Source organism: Sciurus carolinensis, chromosome 14 (assembly GCF_902686445.1).
Source record: "Sciurus carolinensis chromosome 14, mSciCar1.2, whole genome shotgun sequence".
Taxonomy (NCBI): domain Eukaryota; kingdom Metazoa; phylum Chordata; class Mammalia; order Rodentia; family Sciuridae; genus Sciurus; species Sciurus carolinensis.
The window spans coordinates 5,231,987-5,247,748 of NC_062226.1; the positions used below are offsets into that span (position 1 = coordinate 5,231,987).

The 15,762-nt window shown below is 58.5% G+C and overlaps 2 protein-coding genes across 3 annotated transcripts in view; one reads left to right on the forward strand and one right to left on the reverse strand.

The window, feature by feature from the left end:
• The first annotated feature begins 635 nt into the window (after window positions 1-635).
• Qrfp (pyroglutamylated RFamide peptide) lies at window positions 636-3,870 on the forward strand. The gene is made up of 2 exons (XM_047525449.1): window positions 636-731; window positions 3,469-3,870. Exons 1-2 carry the CDS (start codon window positions 636-638, stop codon window positions 3,868-3,870), a joined length of 498 nt encoding a protein of 165 aa, XP_047381405.1.
• Window positions 3,871-8,805: 4,935 nt separating this feature from the next.
• Window positions 8,806-15,762, reverse strand: part of Abl1 (ABL proto-oncogene 1, non-receptor tyrosine kinase) — a 130,341-nt gene continuing 123,384 nt past the window's right edge. For both annotated transcript variants that reach the window (XM_047525856.1, XM_047525857.1), the window contains exons 9-11: window positions 14,488-14,577; window positions 14,000-14,164; window positions 8,806-12,159 (exon numbers count right to left, since the gene is read on the reverse strand). In XM_047525856.1, coding sequence (XP_047381812.1) covers window positions 10,445-12,159; window positions 14,000-14,164; window positions 14,488-14,577 — 1,970 coding nt within the window. In that variant the 3' untranslated portion in view covers window positions 8,806-10,444. The remainder of the gene's footprint in view (window positions 12,160-13,999; window positions 14,165-14,487; window positions 14,578-15,762) is intronic.

Below are 15,762 nucleotides of genomic sequence, written 5' to 3' on the forward strand. Positions count from 1 at the left end.
GGCCAGGCGAGGGGAGGCTGGGTGCCTCCCGTGTCCCGCAGTGCTCCTCTGACAGAGCGGGGCCACCCCTGCCAAGCACCGCCGCCCCGGTTGGCTCCTGGAGAGCGGGTCCCCACGGCCTCCACCTGCTGGAAACCTGGCTACCCAGGCAGCCCCTGTGCTGAGCTAACCCGCGAGCGCCCCAGCAGAGGGACACACGCAGGACACGTCAGACTTTGCAACGGTCAGTGGCCACATCAGGGCCGAGTGGATCCTGCAGGCAGCCTCCAGGGCAGGTCCCCAATAAATGGAGTGGTCCAGGTGGCACCACCGTACCGTCACCTCGGCCCCACACGCACGGTGGTGCTGCAAAGCACTCTGCTCGCGGAGTCACCTGGGAGAAGCCACCAGGGGCAGGAGGCTGGGGAGTGGCAAAGGCCGTGTCCCCACTGCGGGCACCAGTGTGGACGCAGCAGGAGACAAGACCACCTGACCTGCACGGCACCCTGGCCACCGTTCACACTCAGTCAACAGCCTCACCTTGGGGACCCCTTGCTGTGACCCGGAGGTGATGGGATCACTCTCTGAGGAGACTCAGAGGGACAAGAGGCCACAGCCACCCAGCAGGACAGAAGCAGAGGTTGAAAACAGTCGGAATGGGCGTCGTGCTGGGCCTGGTGGTGCTGTGCGAGGGTGGGAAAGCCGGACCAGGCCGGGGACCACCGACTTGGTGCCGGGCCAGGCTGGGGCAGGTGAAGCGTGCGGCCCTTCTCGCCTTCCCGAGGGAGGGGAGCGGCCAGGCCGGCTTCGCGGCATCTGTGATTTCCAGCTCACCAGGGGCTCCTGCCAGAGCAGCGGGCAGGAGGTGTAGGGGTGGGCAGCCCCCCTCCTGGCATCTCCTCAGGGCGGCGAGGCCAACCCCACAAAGACGTGCCGGACACATTATTAAGAGTGGCATGGGAGCTGCGGCCGAGCACTCGGGGCTGGCGGGGGGAGCCCAGAGTGTGGCTAATGATGCCGCCGCTCTTCTCCAAGGGCAGCGTCCGCCCCTCTCGTCAGGCCACATCCTGTCTGCACTGGTCTGTATTGTGCGGCCGGCACTGCCCCCTCCTTCACCACCAGTGCTCCCAAAGGAATCCCAGGGTCAGGAATGCGCAGCAATCAGGCAGCATGGGGGTGGGACACCCCAGGGGCCTATAAAGCAGGGAGAAGCCAGGAGCAGGCCTCCCAGACCAGGACCCCAGAAGCTCCGCCAAGCCTAGTGCCAGGCCCAGGGAGGGACCCCTCTCCTAGGAGTAGCTGGCAGCATGGTGAGTATAGCCTTGTCCCAACAGGAGCCCTGTGCAGGCCTCTGCCTCGGGTCAGGAGCTGGGTGCGGGCAGGCAGCAGTGGGCACAGAACCAGGGCCCAGGGGAGGCCCAGGGCTGGGGAGACCTGAACCTGACCAGAGCCCAGCAGCAGAGACTGGCCACAGCGGCTCTGCCAGGAGCATGGTCTTCCACCAGGCGCTCTTCCTGCCCCTTCCTGGCATGGGGAACTGGAGGCCTCACTTGTGCTGGGCCCATGCTCAGTGGTGAATGTCCCCTGTTTCTTTTCTTTTCTTTTTTCTTTTTTCTTTTTGATTCTTCAGCTAAAACAGCAGAAGGGATGATTTATTGTACACGCGTTACACTGGCCACAAGTGAGAAACAAGAATTAGTCCAGAATGCCAAAGGTCCCGGGTTAAGGACCAATAGGGGCTGTTATGAGCAAGGTGGGTCTTCTCTCACTGGTGGTCTTGGCGACGGGATGGTGATGTAAGTTCTAAATCCACTGAGACAAAATCTGTGGACAGCAGCAGGCAGTCCAACAACTTGTACCAACGCCCCCAGCCTCTGGCATTCCTTACTTCTACTTCTTTGGCCTCCACGGTGCACAAGCTAGTTTACTTGGACCTCTGCCTCATCTTTCTTCTTTTGCGCTTTAGCCTGCGCATTCGCTTCTTCCTCCACTTGGCTCTCATGGTGCAGAGGTTTCCAAAAAGATGGTGCTAAGGGCAAGTGTGCCCCGTTTCTTGAAGGCGTCCGTGACTCCCCAAAAGGGGAGAGTGGCCACTTTCTGCTCCACATCTGGAAGCGTGCTTTTGGGAGACCTGGAGGACACCCCCAGGTATTCCCATCCACCCAGGTGGGGTTCTCCTAGGTCCGCGGTCCTTTTATCAGGAGCACGGGCAGTGGGTGCTTGTCCCCTGAGAAGCCCCAGTCTGCCAGGCCCTATGGGAGGGCATACCTGGGGCAGCAGAGCTTGCTCCAGCCCCGGTGGCCAGGGAAGCCTGGAGAGCCAGATTTGGGCAGAGAGCAAGGCTGCTTTTACTATTTTTCGAAGCTTTCTGGCTGAGCTCACTTTGAAATGTTTTCAAGGGAGCCGTTTCTGGAAAGAGCTCTGGGGAGTTTCTGGAAAGGGCTCTTCTCCAAAGCTGGCGCTCTCTCTTCCAGCTTCAGAGCAACTGCTCAGAGGAGGAGCCAGCCCCCCGCTCACCCTTGGTCAGTACCCAAGGCTTCCTCTGTGCGAGGGGCGAGCGACTTACTGCGGAGGCAGGAGCATTGAGGGAATGTGGGGACAGCGGCAGGTGAGGGTGGGCCACACTTCTGGGACCTTGGACACTCAGGTGGCCCGTCTGAGCTGATGGAGCGGGGACGACACCCCTACTGTAGGAGGGTGTGTACTGAAAGCATGGCCTGCAGGCCTGGCACAACGAGACGCCATCCCAGCCACTAGAACCGTGAGTCCAGAGCCCAGGCACAATCCCTCTTTGGTGGTTCCTTGCCTGAAAAAATGGGAACAGCAGGGCGACAGGTGAGGTTCACCAGGAAGCAGCAGCACAGTCCCATAGGGAACCCGTGGAGCTCAGGCCCCGGCACGACGCCCGCTGTACGTGGCGGGGACTGAACCTGTCACCTGCTCCTCCCCAGGAGAGTGTCGGAGGTGGGGCAGGGCCACCAAGTCCATTTCCTGCTCTTGGGAGTCACTTGTTCCTATGTTAGTGACAGCAACAGAATGTCCCAGTAACCAGCTTAGCTAGACCCACTCACTGTCAAGTTGAAACAGAGACGATGCTTCTCACTTCCTACCCTGTGGCGCTGAGGTGATAGGGCCCGAGAGTCAATAATTATAATGGAAGAAAAATGGATCCAAATTCCCGCGGCCCTCGGGGATGGCCTGGGCTGCTGGAGCCGCTCAGCAGCCTGGGCGTGACCGTGCTGAGCTGCTGAGGCGGTTGGGAAGCAGGGACGCGGGGGAGGGAGAGCCAGCCTAATTGGCATCGCCAACTCCTGAGCCTGCTAAGAAAGGAAGGCCTGGTCCCCAAGGCTGCTTGGAAGCGGGGCTCCGCTGGGCCACCCAGCTGGGTAATGACTTCCCTTCCAGGGTTGCCCAGGCCGTGGGAACCCTGCTGACAGACGGCGGAGTGTGCTTGACGCAGGGCCGTAACGCTCTGCTCTTTCCTGTCAGGTGAGGAGCCGTTACTCCCTGCCCTACCTTCTGCTCCTGCCGCTGGGAGCCTGCTTTCCTCTTTTGGACAGAAAGGAGCCCACAGACTCGGTGGGCGGCATCGGAGCCGGTGTGAGCTGGGCCCACCTGGCCCAGGGGGACAGACCCCACTTTGTATGGGGCTCCTCCCGGTGGCCAAGGGCTCCACACGCACAGACCCTGCTTGTCAGGGCCAAGGGGCTGCAGGCCTCAGGCGGAGAGCAGGCTGGCTTCCGCCTGGCCAGGCAGGACGACAGCAAGGCCACTGGCTTCCTGCCCACTGATGGTGAGAAGGCGGGTGGCCTGTTAGGGCACCTGGCTGAGGAGCTCAATGGCTACAGCAGGAAGAAAGGTGGCTTCCGCTTCCGCTTCGGCCGGCGTTGAGGTGCGGGCGTCCTGAGGGCTTCTTCACAGACAGCCCCGTCTGTCTCCACGGCCCGCCCTCCGCCTGCAGCCTCGAAGACCAAGGCTCCGAGGACAGTAGCATTATCACCAGCTCCTAGCAGTGGCTCGGTTAGGTGTGCGCTTACTCTTGATTTCCAACTTGCTGAAGAAAAACAAAAAGGCCATTGTGTCAAAAAGGCGAGAAGGAGCCGGTGGCGGCTCGGGCTGCTCCCGCAGGAGCCAGGGCGAGGCTGTGGGGCCATGAATATAGATGGGCAGAGCTGGCTGTGCAGCAGGCCGAGGGCGGCGACTGAGCACCACTGTGGGGTAGTCAGGTTCTGACAGTCTCCAGAGGGACGCTGCCGCTGACATGCAAGTGCAACTGCGACACGTGCCTTCCACTGGGTGCAGAGTCTGCTTCCCGAGTGGAGATCAAGGGGAGAAAAGAAGGGCCCAGACAAACAACAACAAGCAGCAATCTCGTTCTCCATGCCATTAACACCAGATCCCTCTGGCAAGAGAGCCCTGCTGCGGCTGAGCTGCCCTTCCGGCCGCCCTCCAGCCCTCTGCCGCTGTCCCTCGCGGAGAGCCGTGTGCCGAGCCAGGAACCTCATGGGAAATGAACTAGGAAGGAACACATTTTTACTCTAGCAAGGTTGCATTTCAAATGTTCAAAATATGGATGTGTTGTGTGTATCTTTTGAAATAAAAATTGTAACAACTGCAAATCCATAATGAAGCGCTGGCTCCTTCCCTCCAGTCCTCGGGGCCCCAGACACTTCCTCTTCCTAAGCTCCGAGCGCCTCTGCTCCGGGAGGTGGAGAGGCTGCCGCGTGTGCCTGCGGACCTCTCCTAGCAGCCCCTTAATTGGCAGCTGGTCAAAGGTACAGGGAGCCACCGTGCCGCCGTCTCCTCCTCCACTGCCTGGTCCAACCCCGGTTTCCACAGAACAGGGAGCATTAGGGAAATGACATCCCATCTCTGGGAAGGCTGGCGCTCAGCCTGGAGTGGCTGCAGGCCCGCGGCCAGGAACAGCATCCCCTTCAAAGGCTGCCAAGTGTCCCCTGCATCCCGTCCCCTGTCAGAGGCAGCAGTCAGAAGCGGCTCACTCCTGGGCTGGAGATGAGGACATGTATTGATGTTACTATGGCAACATCTCCCTCCCCCTCGGCGCTGCGGCTCACCCGTTCACAATTGAATAATTTTCCATTGAGCTGTCACAATTAATTGGTGGATTTTTATTAGCCTTTTAGAACCACACTGGGCCGGGCCCAGCTTGGCCCCTTGGAGCATTTCAGTGTTTTCCGTTCTATTAGGGACTTACGTTCCCCAGTAGCAGCTCTCAATCTGCAGCCAGAAAGCCACTTCATTAAGGGCGACAGATCTGAGCCACAAAAGAGCCACTGCCTGGGGAGAGGACGGTGGGTGAGGTGGGGGCAGCGCAGGGACAGCCCTGCTCGCATGACAGCACGCTGCCTCTCCCGCGTGCCCACCCCCCACGTCCACACAAACAGGCTCCCTGCCGCCTGGGGACTGGGCTGGGTCTTGGAGCTGCTGTGATAGGGACAAGGCAAGGGTACCCGAGTCTGGGAGGCACGTCCTTCTCCTTGACTTCTGCCACTGTCTGGGCAAGAGGGGATCCAGGAGGCCCTGCGGGGCTGGGTGGGGCTCGGCGGCAGAGGGCTCCTGTGAAGCTGCCATCATCGCTTGCTGCGGGACACCGCTGGGGCGGACACATCCCCCGGGAGTCGCCTGTGAGGATGGCCGTGCTGGGAGACAGAAAGGGGAATAGGATTCCCACCCACTCCCTTGCCTGCAGGCGTGCGTGGTCGCCCGGGTGCTCATTCCTCTTGGGGGCACTCCTCTGAAGCCACCTTGCCATGGCTCACCTGCACGCTCATCAGACCAGGTGAAGACAGAGGGAGGCAGAGGCGCCCGGGAGCAGGTGCCCTGCCCACCTCCCCTAGCCAACCTCTGCTCCAAGGATGTGCACTTGGTCATAGGCCTGAGACCCTGGAGGACGCCATCCTGCACAGCCCTCCCCACTCCGGGTCCACAATGGCTGCCTTCCACTCAGCAGGGTTAGACTGGCCTGGCTGGGACGAAGAAAAGGGGGCACCAAGCTTCCAAGGAGCGCTGTCATCCCTGTTCATCAAGAGCCCAACAGCTGCTCTTCCCAGCTTGCTTGTAACACGGGCTCAGCAACCTGAACTCAACACCAATCTGCTAAGGGCTCCGACCTGTCCCGCCCGTTCCCATGACACCGGTGGCACTTTCTCAACTCCCCGCCCACTGTCTTCCCTATGCTCGGGCAAGGCGCTGGCTTCACCTCCAGCACACCCCACTTGCTCCTCCCTAGGGAGATCATCCCCTCCAGGCTGTGAAGGTGACACTCTGGGAAGCATTTGCTTTGAGCAGGGATTCAGCCCCGAGCACCCAGCTTTCTCCCCCGGCTGGGCAGCTCCTGCTCCTTCCACCAGAACCTGTGAGAGCTGTCTGCTGCTGTTCTCTATGTTTACTTCAGACCCGGGAAAGGATTCCTTCTGGTGTGCACTTCTGAAGGCATTTAGGTATTAAAATGGATGAAGCCAGGTGTCATGGCGCATGCCTGTAATCCCAGACTTGAGGGTTGAGGCAGGAGGATTGCAAGTTCAAGACCAGTCTGGGCAACTTAATGAAACTTTAAGCAACTTAGCAAGACCCTGTCTCTAAATACATACATACATACATAAAATGAACGGAAAAGGCTAGGCACAAGGGCCTTGCTGGTGATCCCAGCAATTGAGGAGGCTAAGGCAGGAGATTCCAGGCAATTTAGCAAGACCCTTCTCAAAACAGGAAATAGAAAGGGCTAGGTGTGGTTCAGTGGTAGAGCCCCTCTGGGTTTAATCCCCAGTACTGGGGGGAAAAATGGAGACGTCTGTCTATATTTTCCTGTGTGTTTCAAAAATTAAAATTCTTACAGAAAATAAAAAAGGTTCCTGGGGTCACTGCTGTTGTGGGTAGGAGGGAGTCACCTGCTGCTTGGGATCCAGCCCTGATGATGCACTTGCCACCTTGTGCTGGCTGTCCCCTTGGAAACACCCTCCCAGACAGGGTCTCAGGCGGCATCTACAGCTCGTTGCTAAGTAAGCCTGAGGCAGCACAAGCTGGGTGACCCCCAAGCAGTTTCGCACCGCTGAGCCTCAGCTTTTGTGCCCACTGAGGGCGGTGACAAGACCCTCCCCACTGAAGAGCAAGAAGGTTCCACATGGGCAGTGTCTCCAGTGAAAGCCTTCAGGTGGTCAAGCGTGCACCATGACGTGCACCAACCCAAGCTGACCACATTTCCCAAGCTGCTAGCCAGTGACATCCAGACTGACCCAGAGCTGTCCCCCCACCCCAGGCAGCCCTCCTCCACCCTGCCGTCTGGCTCCTGCCCAGGTCCTGCATGGTTCCAGCAGGTCTGAGGGGGGCAGTCCTAACTGTGCCCTTGTTACGAGAACACCCTGCGGTTTATCCTATCCTCTCTGATGGCATGTGGGTCATTTTTAGTTTCTTAAGCTCACGTTCTGTGACAGCGACAGCATCAACAGTAGCTGCTGGCCCCTGGGTGCACTGGGCTCCTGGGTGCTTCCTGGTTCAGGGCCTGAGGGGCAGGACTCAAAAGTCACCCAGAAAGCGCTGCACCTGTGCACACACGCACATTTTTCCGGAGCCAGAATGCGATTTCTATTAGACTCTCACGAGGGTCTATCACCTGAAAATGGCTAAGAGGCCACTGTCTTAGAACGGCAGACCAGACTAAATGTGCAAGGTCAGGTGACACATGGCAGGTCCTCATTTGCCACACAAGCACATCTGCTAAGGTGACTGGTCTTGTTCCTTGTTTGAGTCAGCTAACACACCAGAGGACGCTGCGAGGGCCACAGGGACGGTCCACTTTCCACACAGGGAGCAGTCGCTAGTTGTGGTGTAACCAGACGGCTCCAAGTCTTTTCTCAGACCCAGAGCACCTCTTGAGGAAGACCCTGTCAGCCATGGCAAGGCCCCGGGAGGTCCAGTGCCCGACTCCACCAGCGAGGGCTGCAGCCCATGCCTGCTGCTGCCTGCAGTGCTCCCCAGGAGCCATGTGGCCTCCGCCCCTCACTACAAGGCCATCTGAGAAGAGGCTCTTTGGATGCTCTGGTGAGCAGGACCTGGGCCCTGTGACAAGTCTGGGGCTTCACAAGCACCATTTGCAGAAGTGCTACTGCCCACCTCCCCTGCTGAGGGTCAACCAGCTTGTGGCAGAGGCTGGTGGAGGGAGGTCAGCACCCCACACTGGGCAGCCCCTTGGAGGTTCCCAAGGCTGGCACATTTCTGCTCCTCCAAGAAATGCCATGTCTGGCATGTCCAATGTGAGTGACCAGGGGTTACCATGGGGGCTGCAGGTGGGTTCAGAAAGTGGGTTCAAAAGAAAAGGGAAAAAGGCACCCCATGGAATTTCCCCAGCCAGTGAGGGCCTTAGGACGTGGCCTCCTCCCCCGACTTCGATGACAATGTGGTAGCCTGACATGCCAGTCAGATGTGGCTTGGATGGGGGCACAGCCTGATGAGAGCCAGGCAACTGGCAAGTAGGTGCCAAGGACCCAGGAAGGGCCTGAGTGCACAGCAGGTGAAGCCCCTGCAAAATGGGCCCAGGCGCTGGGCTGGGGCTCAGTGGGCAGAGCGCTTGCCTGGCATGTGTGGGCCCTGGGTTCCATCCTTAGCACTGCATATAAAAGAATAAATAATCGACTAAAAAAACTTTAAAAAATTGGCCCGGGACAAGGGTGTGGATGATGCTGGGTGGGTGGGTAGTGCTGTCCCGTGGGAACCCACCACCACTGCTCCATGAAACAACACTTGCTGGGCCTCAGCCCAGGAACCAAAGCCCACGAAGGACAGGAGTCACAGACAAAAGCAATCTGCCAGTAATTTTATAAACATTTATTTCAAAAATACTAGAGGAGAGATTTGGATTAAAAACAAACAAACAAAAAAACATAGTCATATACAGAAACAAAAAGGTATTGGACCAAGGGAGAGAAAAGGGGACACCCTCGGCATCCAGAAGGGAGTACAGTGGAAAACTATGTACACATCATTTATAAAAGAGCGAGTCTACAAAAGAGTGTAATACCAAAGTATAAATGCAAAATATAGTGGCACATCATGTAAGAAGAGAGACCAGTACCTCGCGGACTCGGCAGTCGGGGGCGGGAGGGTGTCTGGCTTTGTCTCAAGGCCGCTGGCGGTGTGCTGGTGCCTCCTGCTGAGCCATAGCCAGCGGGGGCACGGAGGTGAGACACTGTGAGAACCGCATAAACACGATCCAGAGGAAACCATCTTTTCCAGAAAACTCACATGTGAGCTAGGTGGTGGGTGTGCGAGCAGGGCCTTGCCAGGCTGCACCTGCCCGCTCTTCAGCTGAGGCACCAGCGTGCACGGGTTCCGTCCCAGCCAGCCTGGCCGGCGCTGAGGAAGGCTGGGGTTTCCCCTCTGTGGTTGTCTCATCAGTCCCTGATGGCCCCTCAGGAACACAGGGCCAGTGTTGCTCACGGCGATTAAATAAAAGACGTGCAGTTCCAAGGTGCCTGTGCTGGGGGGTCAAGGGAAGCACGGCACTCCTGGGGGGGGGGGGGGGCTGGGTCAGGTGGCTGTGCGGAGGCCAGAGCTTTGAAATGCTCCAGGATCCCCAGAAAACTGCCTCGTCACCAAGGGGAGGCCCCGTCAGTCTCTCCTCTGTCTCAGAGGAACAGGCAGGGAAGTGAGATTGGTCAGAAACCCAGGCCTCCTGGGGCACCTGGCTGTGTGCAAGGAGGGTGCCTGGCTGCCACAGACCTGCCCAGGCCCAGCCCTGGGTCAGCACCTCCACTCCTGCCCTCAGGACCCACTCGGGACTCAAGCTTTCTATCCAGGATTTGCAGTGCGTGTCACAAGGGAGCCAGAGTTGGATGCTGGGACGCAGGGAGGACAGACAGTGGAGACCCCCAGTGGATCCTGTCGGGCCTCCAGGGCTGGCTGGTTTTAGCACCTGTGTTCCCTTGAATCCACAGCTGCAGGAGGCTGCAGTGACTGGCCGGTGACGCACACCTGCTACCCTCTGGGGACGGAGTTCTCCAGACAGGCCTTCAGCGTGGGAGGTCAGGACAGCAGGTGCAGACTCCCTCCAGGGAAGGTGGAGGCGATGGCACGTGGAGGCACGGCCCAAGCAGAAGGTCCAGAGAGAACCGAGGCTGGGGTGACCCTCAAGGCTGTTCCCAGCTGGCCTGAGAGCTTAGTCCCAGCACCAGGGGGTGGCCAGCCTGGTAGGCCCTGGTGTACTGGCTGTGGTCCACAGAAAGGGGACTCCACAGACACCAGGGCAGAGGTGGCTCATGGGGCCAGGCTGCGGAGGAGTCGATGCAGGAGGACAGTTGGTGCACAACATAGGTAGTCGGGTGGGACGCTGTGGGACCAGGTCCCACCTGGCGCAGAGCCCTGGGCCAAGTGCCAGCTCCCCGGTCCTTTGTCAGGCAGGGTGCGCCCTGGCGGGCTACAAGCAGTTCCAGCTGCTGACCCCTGGTTTCTGCTACCTCTGCACGATGTCGCTGATCTCCTTCACAGAGCTGAGGAGCTTGCTGAAGTCCTGCGTGGCTGCGGGGCCACTCCCCGCCGTGGCCGGGCAGATCTGGAGCTCCCGGAGGCTGTTCTCCAGTTTGTTGATGGCCTCCCGGAAAGCGAACTTGTTCCTCATCTGCTGGATGGAGTCCACGTAGCTCACGCAGAACGTGTAGAGGTTCTTGCCGGCCTCCAGCACTGCGCTGTGGCTGGCCATCTGCTCCGAGTTCCTGGAGATGGCGAGGCACAGGGCCTCAGTGCCCTCCAGGACCATGCCCTTCGTGATGGTGCCGCTGGCGATCCTCTCTGGGGGTTGGCGGGTTTTCCTAAGTGATACTCGGGTTGATATGAGGGGGACAAAGGCGGTGGATGACGGCTGGTCACCTGCTAGTGCTGAGGATGCTGCGGGCAACGCCGAGGGGACAGGGGCTGGGCTGGTGGGGGTGCCAGGAGGCTTGGTGGCCGAGGGCGGCTTGGGTGTGGACGGGAGCACAGGCTTCTTGAGGCCTTCTCCGGGCTGGCTGGGTTTGGTGGTGTCACTGCTCACAGCATCCACAGCCGGACTGGTGGGCTTTGCTTTCGCGCTGGCGCCCATCTCCCCTGCTGCTTCCTGGCCTGGACTCTGCGAGGGCTTCCCCACTTTCCCTGTGGAGGCTGGGGGCGGTGGCGGGGCAGGCTTGAGCTTGGACAGTCTCCCCTTGTCTCTCCCTGGTGACTCGGAGGGGTGCTTGTGCCTTCTCACCCTGGACTCCTCGGCCGGGGCCTTGCTGGGGCCCCCAGGAGCACCTGCCCCTGCTCTGCTGGTGGCAGGTGGGGGCTCAGCTGCAGCAGGGGCCCCTAAGGCACTGCCCTTCCCGGTTTCGTCCTTGTGGGGGAGGCCAGAGGAGGGCGCCATCATGACCTGCCGACGGAGGAGCTTTGGAGTCAGACTGGGAGGGCTGGAGCCTGGGCTGGTCCCTGTGCTATCTTTGAACACCTCGTCAGCGGCCTCCTCGCTCTTCTTTGCCAGCCGGGGAGGAGGGGTCACCGTGCCTCTGGTCACCTGGTCAGACCTGTTCTCGCTTGCCCGCTTCCGAGGCAGAGCTGGCTTCTCGCTCTTGTGCCCTGCGAACGTGGAGGAGTCAAACTGCCTCCCAGTGGACTGCAGGTCCCGAGGCAGCGTGACGGACTTCCACTCGGTGTCCTTGGCCCCGTGGGGCACGCAGGAGGCAGAGCAGGACCGCAGGAAGCGCTTGCTGGAGCTGCTGCCACCCTCCTCTTCACTGGCTGCTAGTCGGCTGCTGGTCAGCGTGCTGGACTTTTTCCACAGGTGGGGCGAACGGAAGCCTGAGCCCCCGGGCTCCCGGAAGGCTCCATTGGGGACACCAGCTCCATTGCTGGGTTTTGGGGGCTTGGTGGGCTCGGCTGTGTCTGTGGGGGTGGGAGCTGGCACCCCATTGCTAGTCTCCCGGCCGTCTTCCTCGCCGGCCCCCCTGCGCTCTGGTTGACCATCCATCTCCCGGAAGGAACTGCTGCGCTTGGGGGGCGTTGGGGCCATCTTCTTCTTCTTCTTGATCAAGGCGCTGAACAGGTTGGTCTTCCTGTCTTTGGGGAGAAGACGCTCATCTTCGTTCAGGCCGCCGTCGGGGGCACCTCGCTCTTTTCGAGGGAGCAGTGGAGACACCGTAGGCTCATGGTCCAAGGGATCTGAAACAGAGCGAGAGGTGAGCAGCCCCAGGTCGGCTCCCAGCAGAGCCTCCTGGCATGCAGTGGGCCGGGCCGATGATGGCTGGGTTCTGTACCTCTGGGTGACCTCTTCAGTCACCCCCAGAACTCGCCCTCTTGTAAACTGTGGGACAGGAGCGCCCACAGCCTGTGAGGAGGTGAATGAGAAGGCAAGTGCAGCACTCTGGCCCTCATTCTCTGAGCCACCAGCTGCTGGGTTCCCTGAAGACGGAGGACTCAGTGCAAGACGGCCCTGGCCTTCTCATCCCAGCACCATTTACTCTAAAGCTTGGAGTCCCTCCAGTGTGGTCAGTAAAGCAATGAGTGACAAGGTCAAGCAAGGGGTCAGAGGGTGGCTCAGACCAGCCAGACAGTAGAGGTTCTCAGAAGGCACCACCTAGAGGAAGAGGGCACACAGCAGCGGGTGGAGACGTGGCCTTCCACAACTTACACGGGCATCCTCTACACACGAAGGCCAGTTCATGTGACGAGCCTTTTCTCTTTCTGGTGGTGCTGTAGATCAAACCAGGTCCTAATCCATCCTAGGCAGGTGCTCTACCACTAAGCTCCTCCCTGGCCCCCACACGAAACCTTTTTGGTCCTGTCTGTGAATGACGGAAGCCCCCAGTGGTGGCCTCAAGGAGAGGTTGTCTGTCGCACCCTGAGGCTCACAACAGAGGTGCAAGGCGTGCCTGTCAGAAGTCCAGGTGGCACATGGGACATCTGAAGCCAAGATGGCTGAGGACCTCAAACTTCAATCCAGGAGAAGGCGGTGAAGAGTGAAGGTCTACGTATCTGATTCAGGGCAGAAGAGCCGCCTGCCATCCCTGGCTCAGAAGATCACTGATGGCATGAGTGAACCTGACTGCTGACCCCCGGGCTCTTACTAAGCACAATATGACCACGGGGGCCTCCCCTCCACTGCTCCACCACCTGGAATCAAGGGGACCACCAGAGGGATGAAGGGAGAGGACCCTGTGAAGCCTGGATGCTGCAGCCAGAGAGTGGGCGGGGGAGGCAGGCCTTGGGATCTGGACTTCTGCAAAAGCCTCTGACAGGTGCCGCTGGTGTGTTACCACGCATGCTCTCCTCCCCACAGTGTACCCACGTGCCTCAGGTACAGGGTACAGGCGGGCCCTTCCACTCTCTTACTGATATGGGTAATGACAGAAAACCTGGGTCTGTGGATTCTGCAGGAGTGAACAGCCCTCATGATCTCAATTAGAACCTGGCTTTGTCCTGCCGCTTCCCACTGGCCCAGTCTGTTGGCATCTGCCAGGAGCCTCTACAAACACAGATGCTTGGCCCACCCTTAGACTCCTGGATTTGGTGATTTCGAGCAGAACCCAGTCATCTGACTCAGACAGGAGCCTGGCTTGCATGCAGAAGCACTGGGTAACTGTTTGCTAAGATTATCCGTGGTAAGATCTTGAGGCCCCTCCTAAACTGACCCCAGCTTCCTGGTTCCCTGGGGAAGTGGGCAACAAAGATACTCTTTCCAGAAGCCAGGAGGACAGAGGCTGTCTCACAGGTGTTTCCTGGCTCCACTCAGCTCCAATGGAGTCTCCTATCAGCCGTTCACAACAAGCCACTCTCCATTTGTTCAATAGTTATAACTGCCACCATCTGCCCTGAAAGGTGCCCCTAAATGTGGTGAATAATAAATGAAGAGGCCTGGTAACACCTCTGCCTTCCGAGTGAGCCAACCAGGATGCTGATGGCTCCTGGACAATTCTGTAGGGAGATGAGCGCCTTCCTCCCTGCTGAGTGGGACCTGATGAGGGACTGCCTGCCCTTCAGTGTGGGTGGGCTGGGAACATACCGCTCTCTCCTTGGCCTTTAGCATGGGGTGTCTCAGGCACATCGGTGGCATCTTTGTGCTCAGCAGCTCTCCGGGAAGTCCTGGTCTTGGTGGGTAGCTCTGGGGCCTGCAGGAAGGTGCTCGCAGCCCCTCGCACACCTTGCTTCCCCAGCTCCTTTTCCACCTCTAAAAATCACACACACAAGACCCAGCAGCCATCGGTGATGGTGTCAGCTCGGAATGGGCTCCCTTTTTCAAGGTATCAGTGGGCATCAATGCAGTTACAGAGAAGGGGTACAGTGCTGAAGGAACAGCACTTGGCATTTTCCAGAATTCTACAGGGCCACCAAAGACAGCCCAGTGCCAACAATGCCTGTGGCCTGCTTTCCGGGCTCAGAAAACTTGCTGACCTGTGCACTTTTGCCAGGAGTAAACCGTGGGTCCCAGGCTAGAGCCACACACCTGCCCCAGTCCAACCTCTCACCCACGGCAGGCACCCGGGGGTTTACCATCTGAGATACTGGATTCCTGGAACATCGTTTCAAAGGCTTGGTGGATTTCAGCAAAGGAGGGTCGGTCAGAGGGGCTCCACTGCCAACCTGTGGGGGAAAGGCCCAGTCAGACCACCCACACGGCCCTGCTAGAAGTGTCGGGGAGCAACTCCCAAGGGATGGTCTGGAAAGAGGGATCCCAAACCTGCTGTCAAATGAAGCTGTGACAAGGTAAAATAAGAAATGCCACTGTGTCCTATTACAGACATTAAGAGTTCAAGAAGACTTTACAAATTGGTAGGAACATGAACTGCAAAACCCCAGAGAGACTAACAGTAAAAACTGCATTTACAAATACATTTCCCAGTCCCACTGTTGCAGGTGTGGAGAGTGAACGAGCCAAACAGTCTGTTTCTACCTCACCCTTACTTCATGGCTATCTGAGCCTGAAACTTCTTCAGTAGAGAGACACTACTGAACAAGACCAGGAGGGTGGGATAAACACAGGCCAGTGTGCAGAGCACCAGCACTCGCCCTCGGTGCTCCTGAGGGAGTGCACATTGGCACTACCTTTGCTGGGAGACAGTTTGGTGCACTTTATCAAAACCTAAAATGCATGCTTCTTTGAACAATGCAGCTTTCAGATACCAGGTGAGTGCACAGAAACACACACAAGGACGTCTGCTCCTGCCTTGCCTATGACGGCGACAACCAAGCAAGTACACAACACCACCAAGTGCCTGTCCCCAGAGGGCTGGAGGAATGAACCGAGTCACTGAATGGGAAGCTGGGCAGCTACGCACAAATGAAAGTCGGGTGGGGAGGTCTAAACATACGGAGAAGGAGAGGCGAGCCTGCTGCACTAAGTGGGTCACAGGAGTCGAGGGAACAATGATCACGCACACCTCACACAACATGTTGAAATCACCCAAGTGTGCAAACACACACATGCTGGCATGTGTAAACAGCGTATAACTGACTGGGTAAGCATCGCCTGCACTGTTTGGCTCTGAGAGCAAAATGTTCAGAGGTAGGCCCAGGAATCCCTACTTAGCAATGAGAAACCTGGGTTTGGTATCCAACTCTCCCATTGAAAAATGAGAACAAACAACTCACATGTATGTCACCTATAACACAGGCATGTTGAAGCACTAAAAAAGTCTGAGAAATACACAGCAAGCTGCTGCAGTAGGAGCTCCTGAAGAGCGGAAGCACAGAGCAGAGGGAGGCTCGGCTGACAGCCACATGCTCCTGCAGTACTGGAGTTTCTCACAACAGCCACAGGCTGTTTAG

Excerpts from the sequence above, each read along its gene's own strand:
- Qrfp (XM_047525449.1), top strand. The coding sequence starts at position 636 with ATGGGCGTCGTGCTGGGCCTGGTGGTGCTGTGCGAGGGTGGGAAAGCC. Across the intron at positions 732-3,468 it reads GCCGGGCCAGGCTGGGGCAG|GTGAGGAGCCGTTACTCCCT; the intron begins GTGAAGCGTGCG and ends CTTTCCTGTCAG.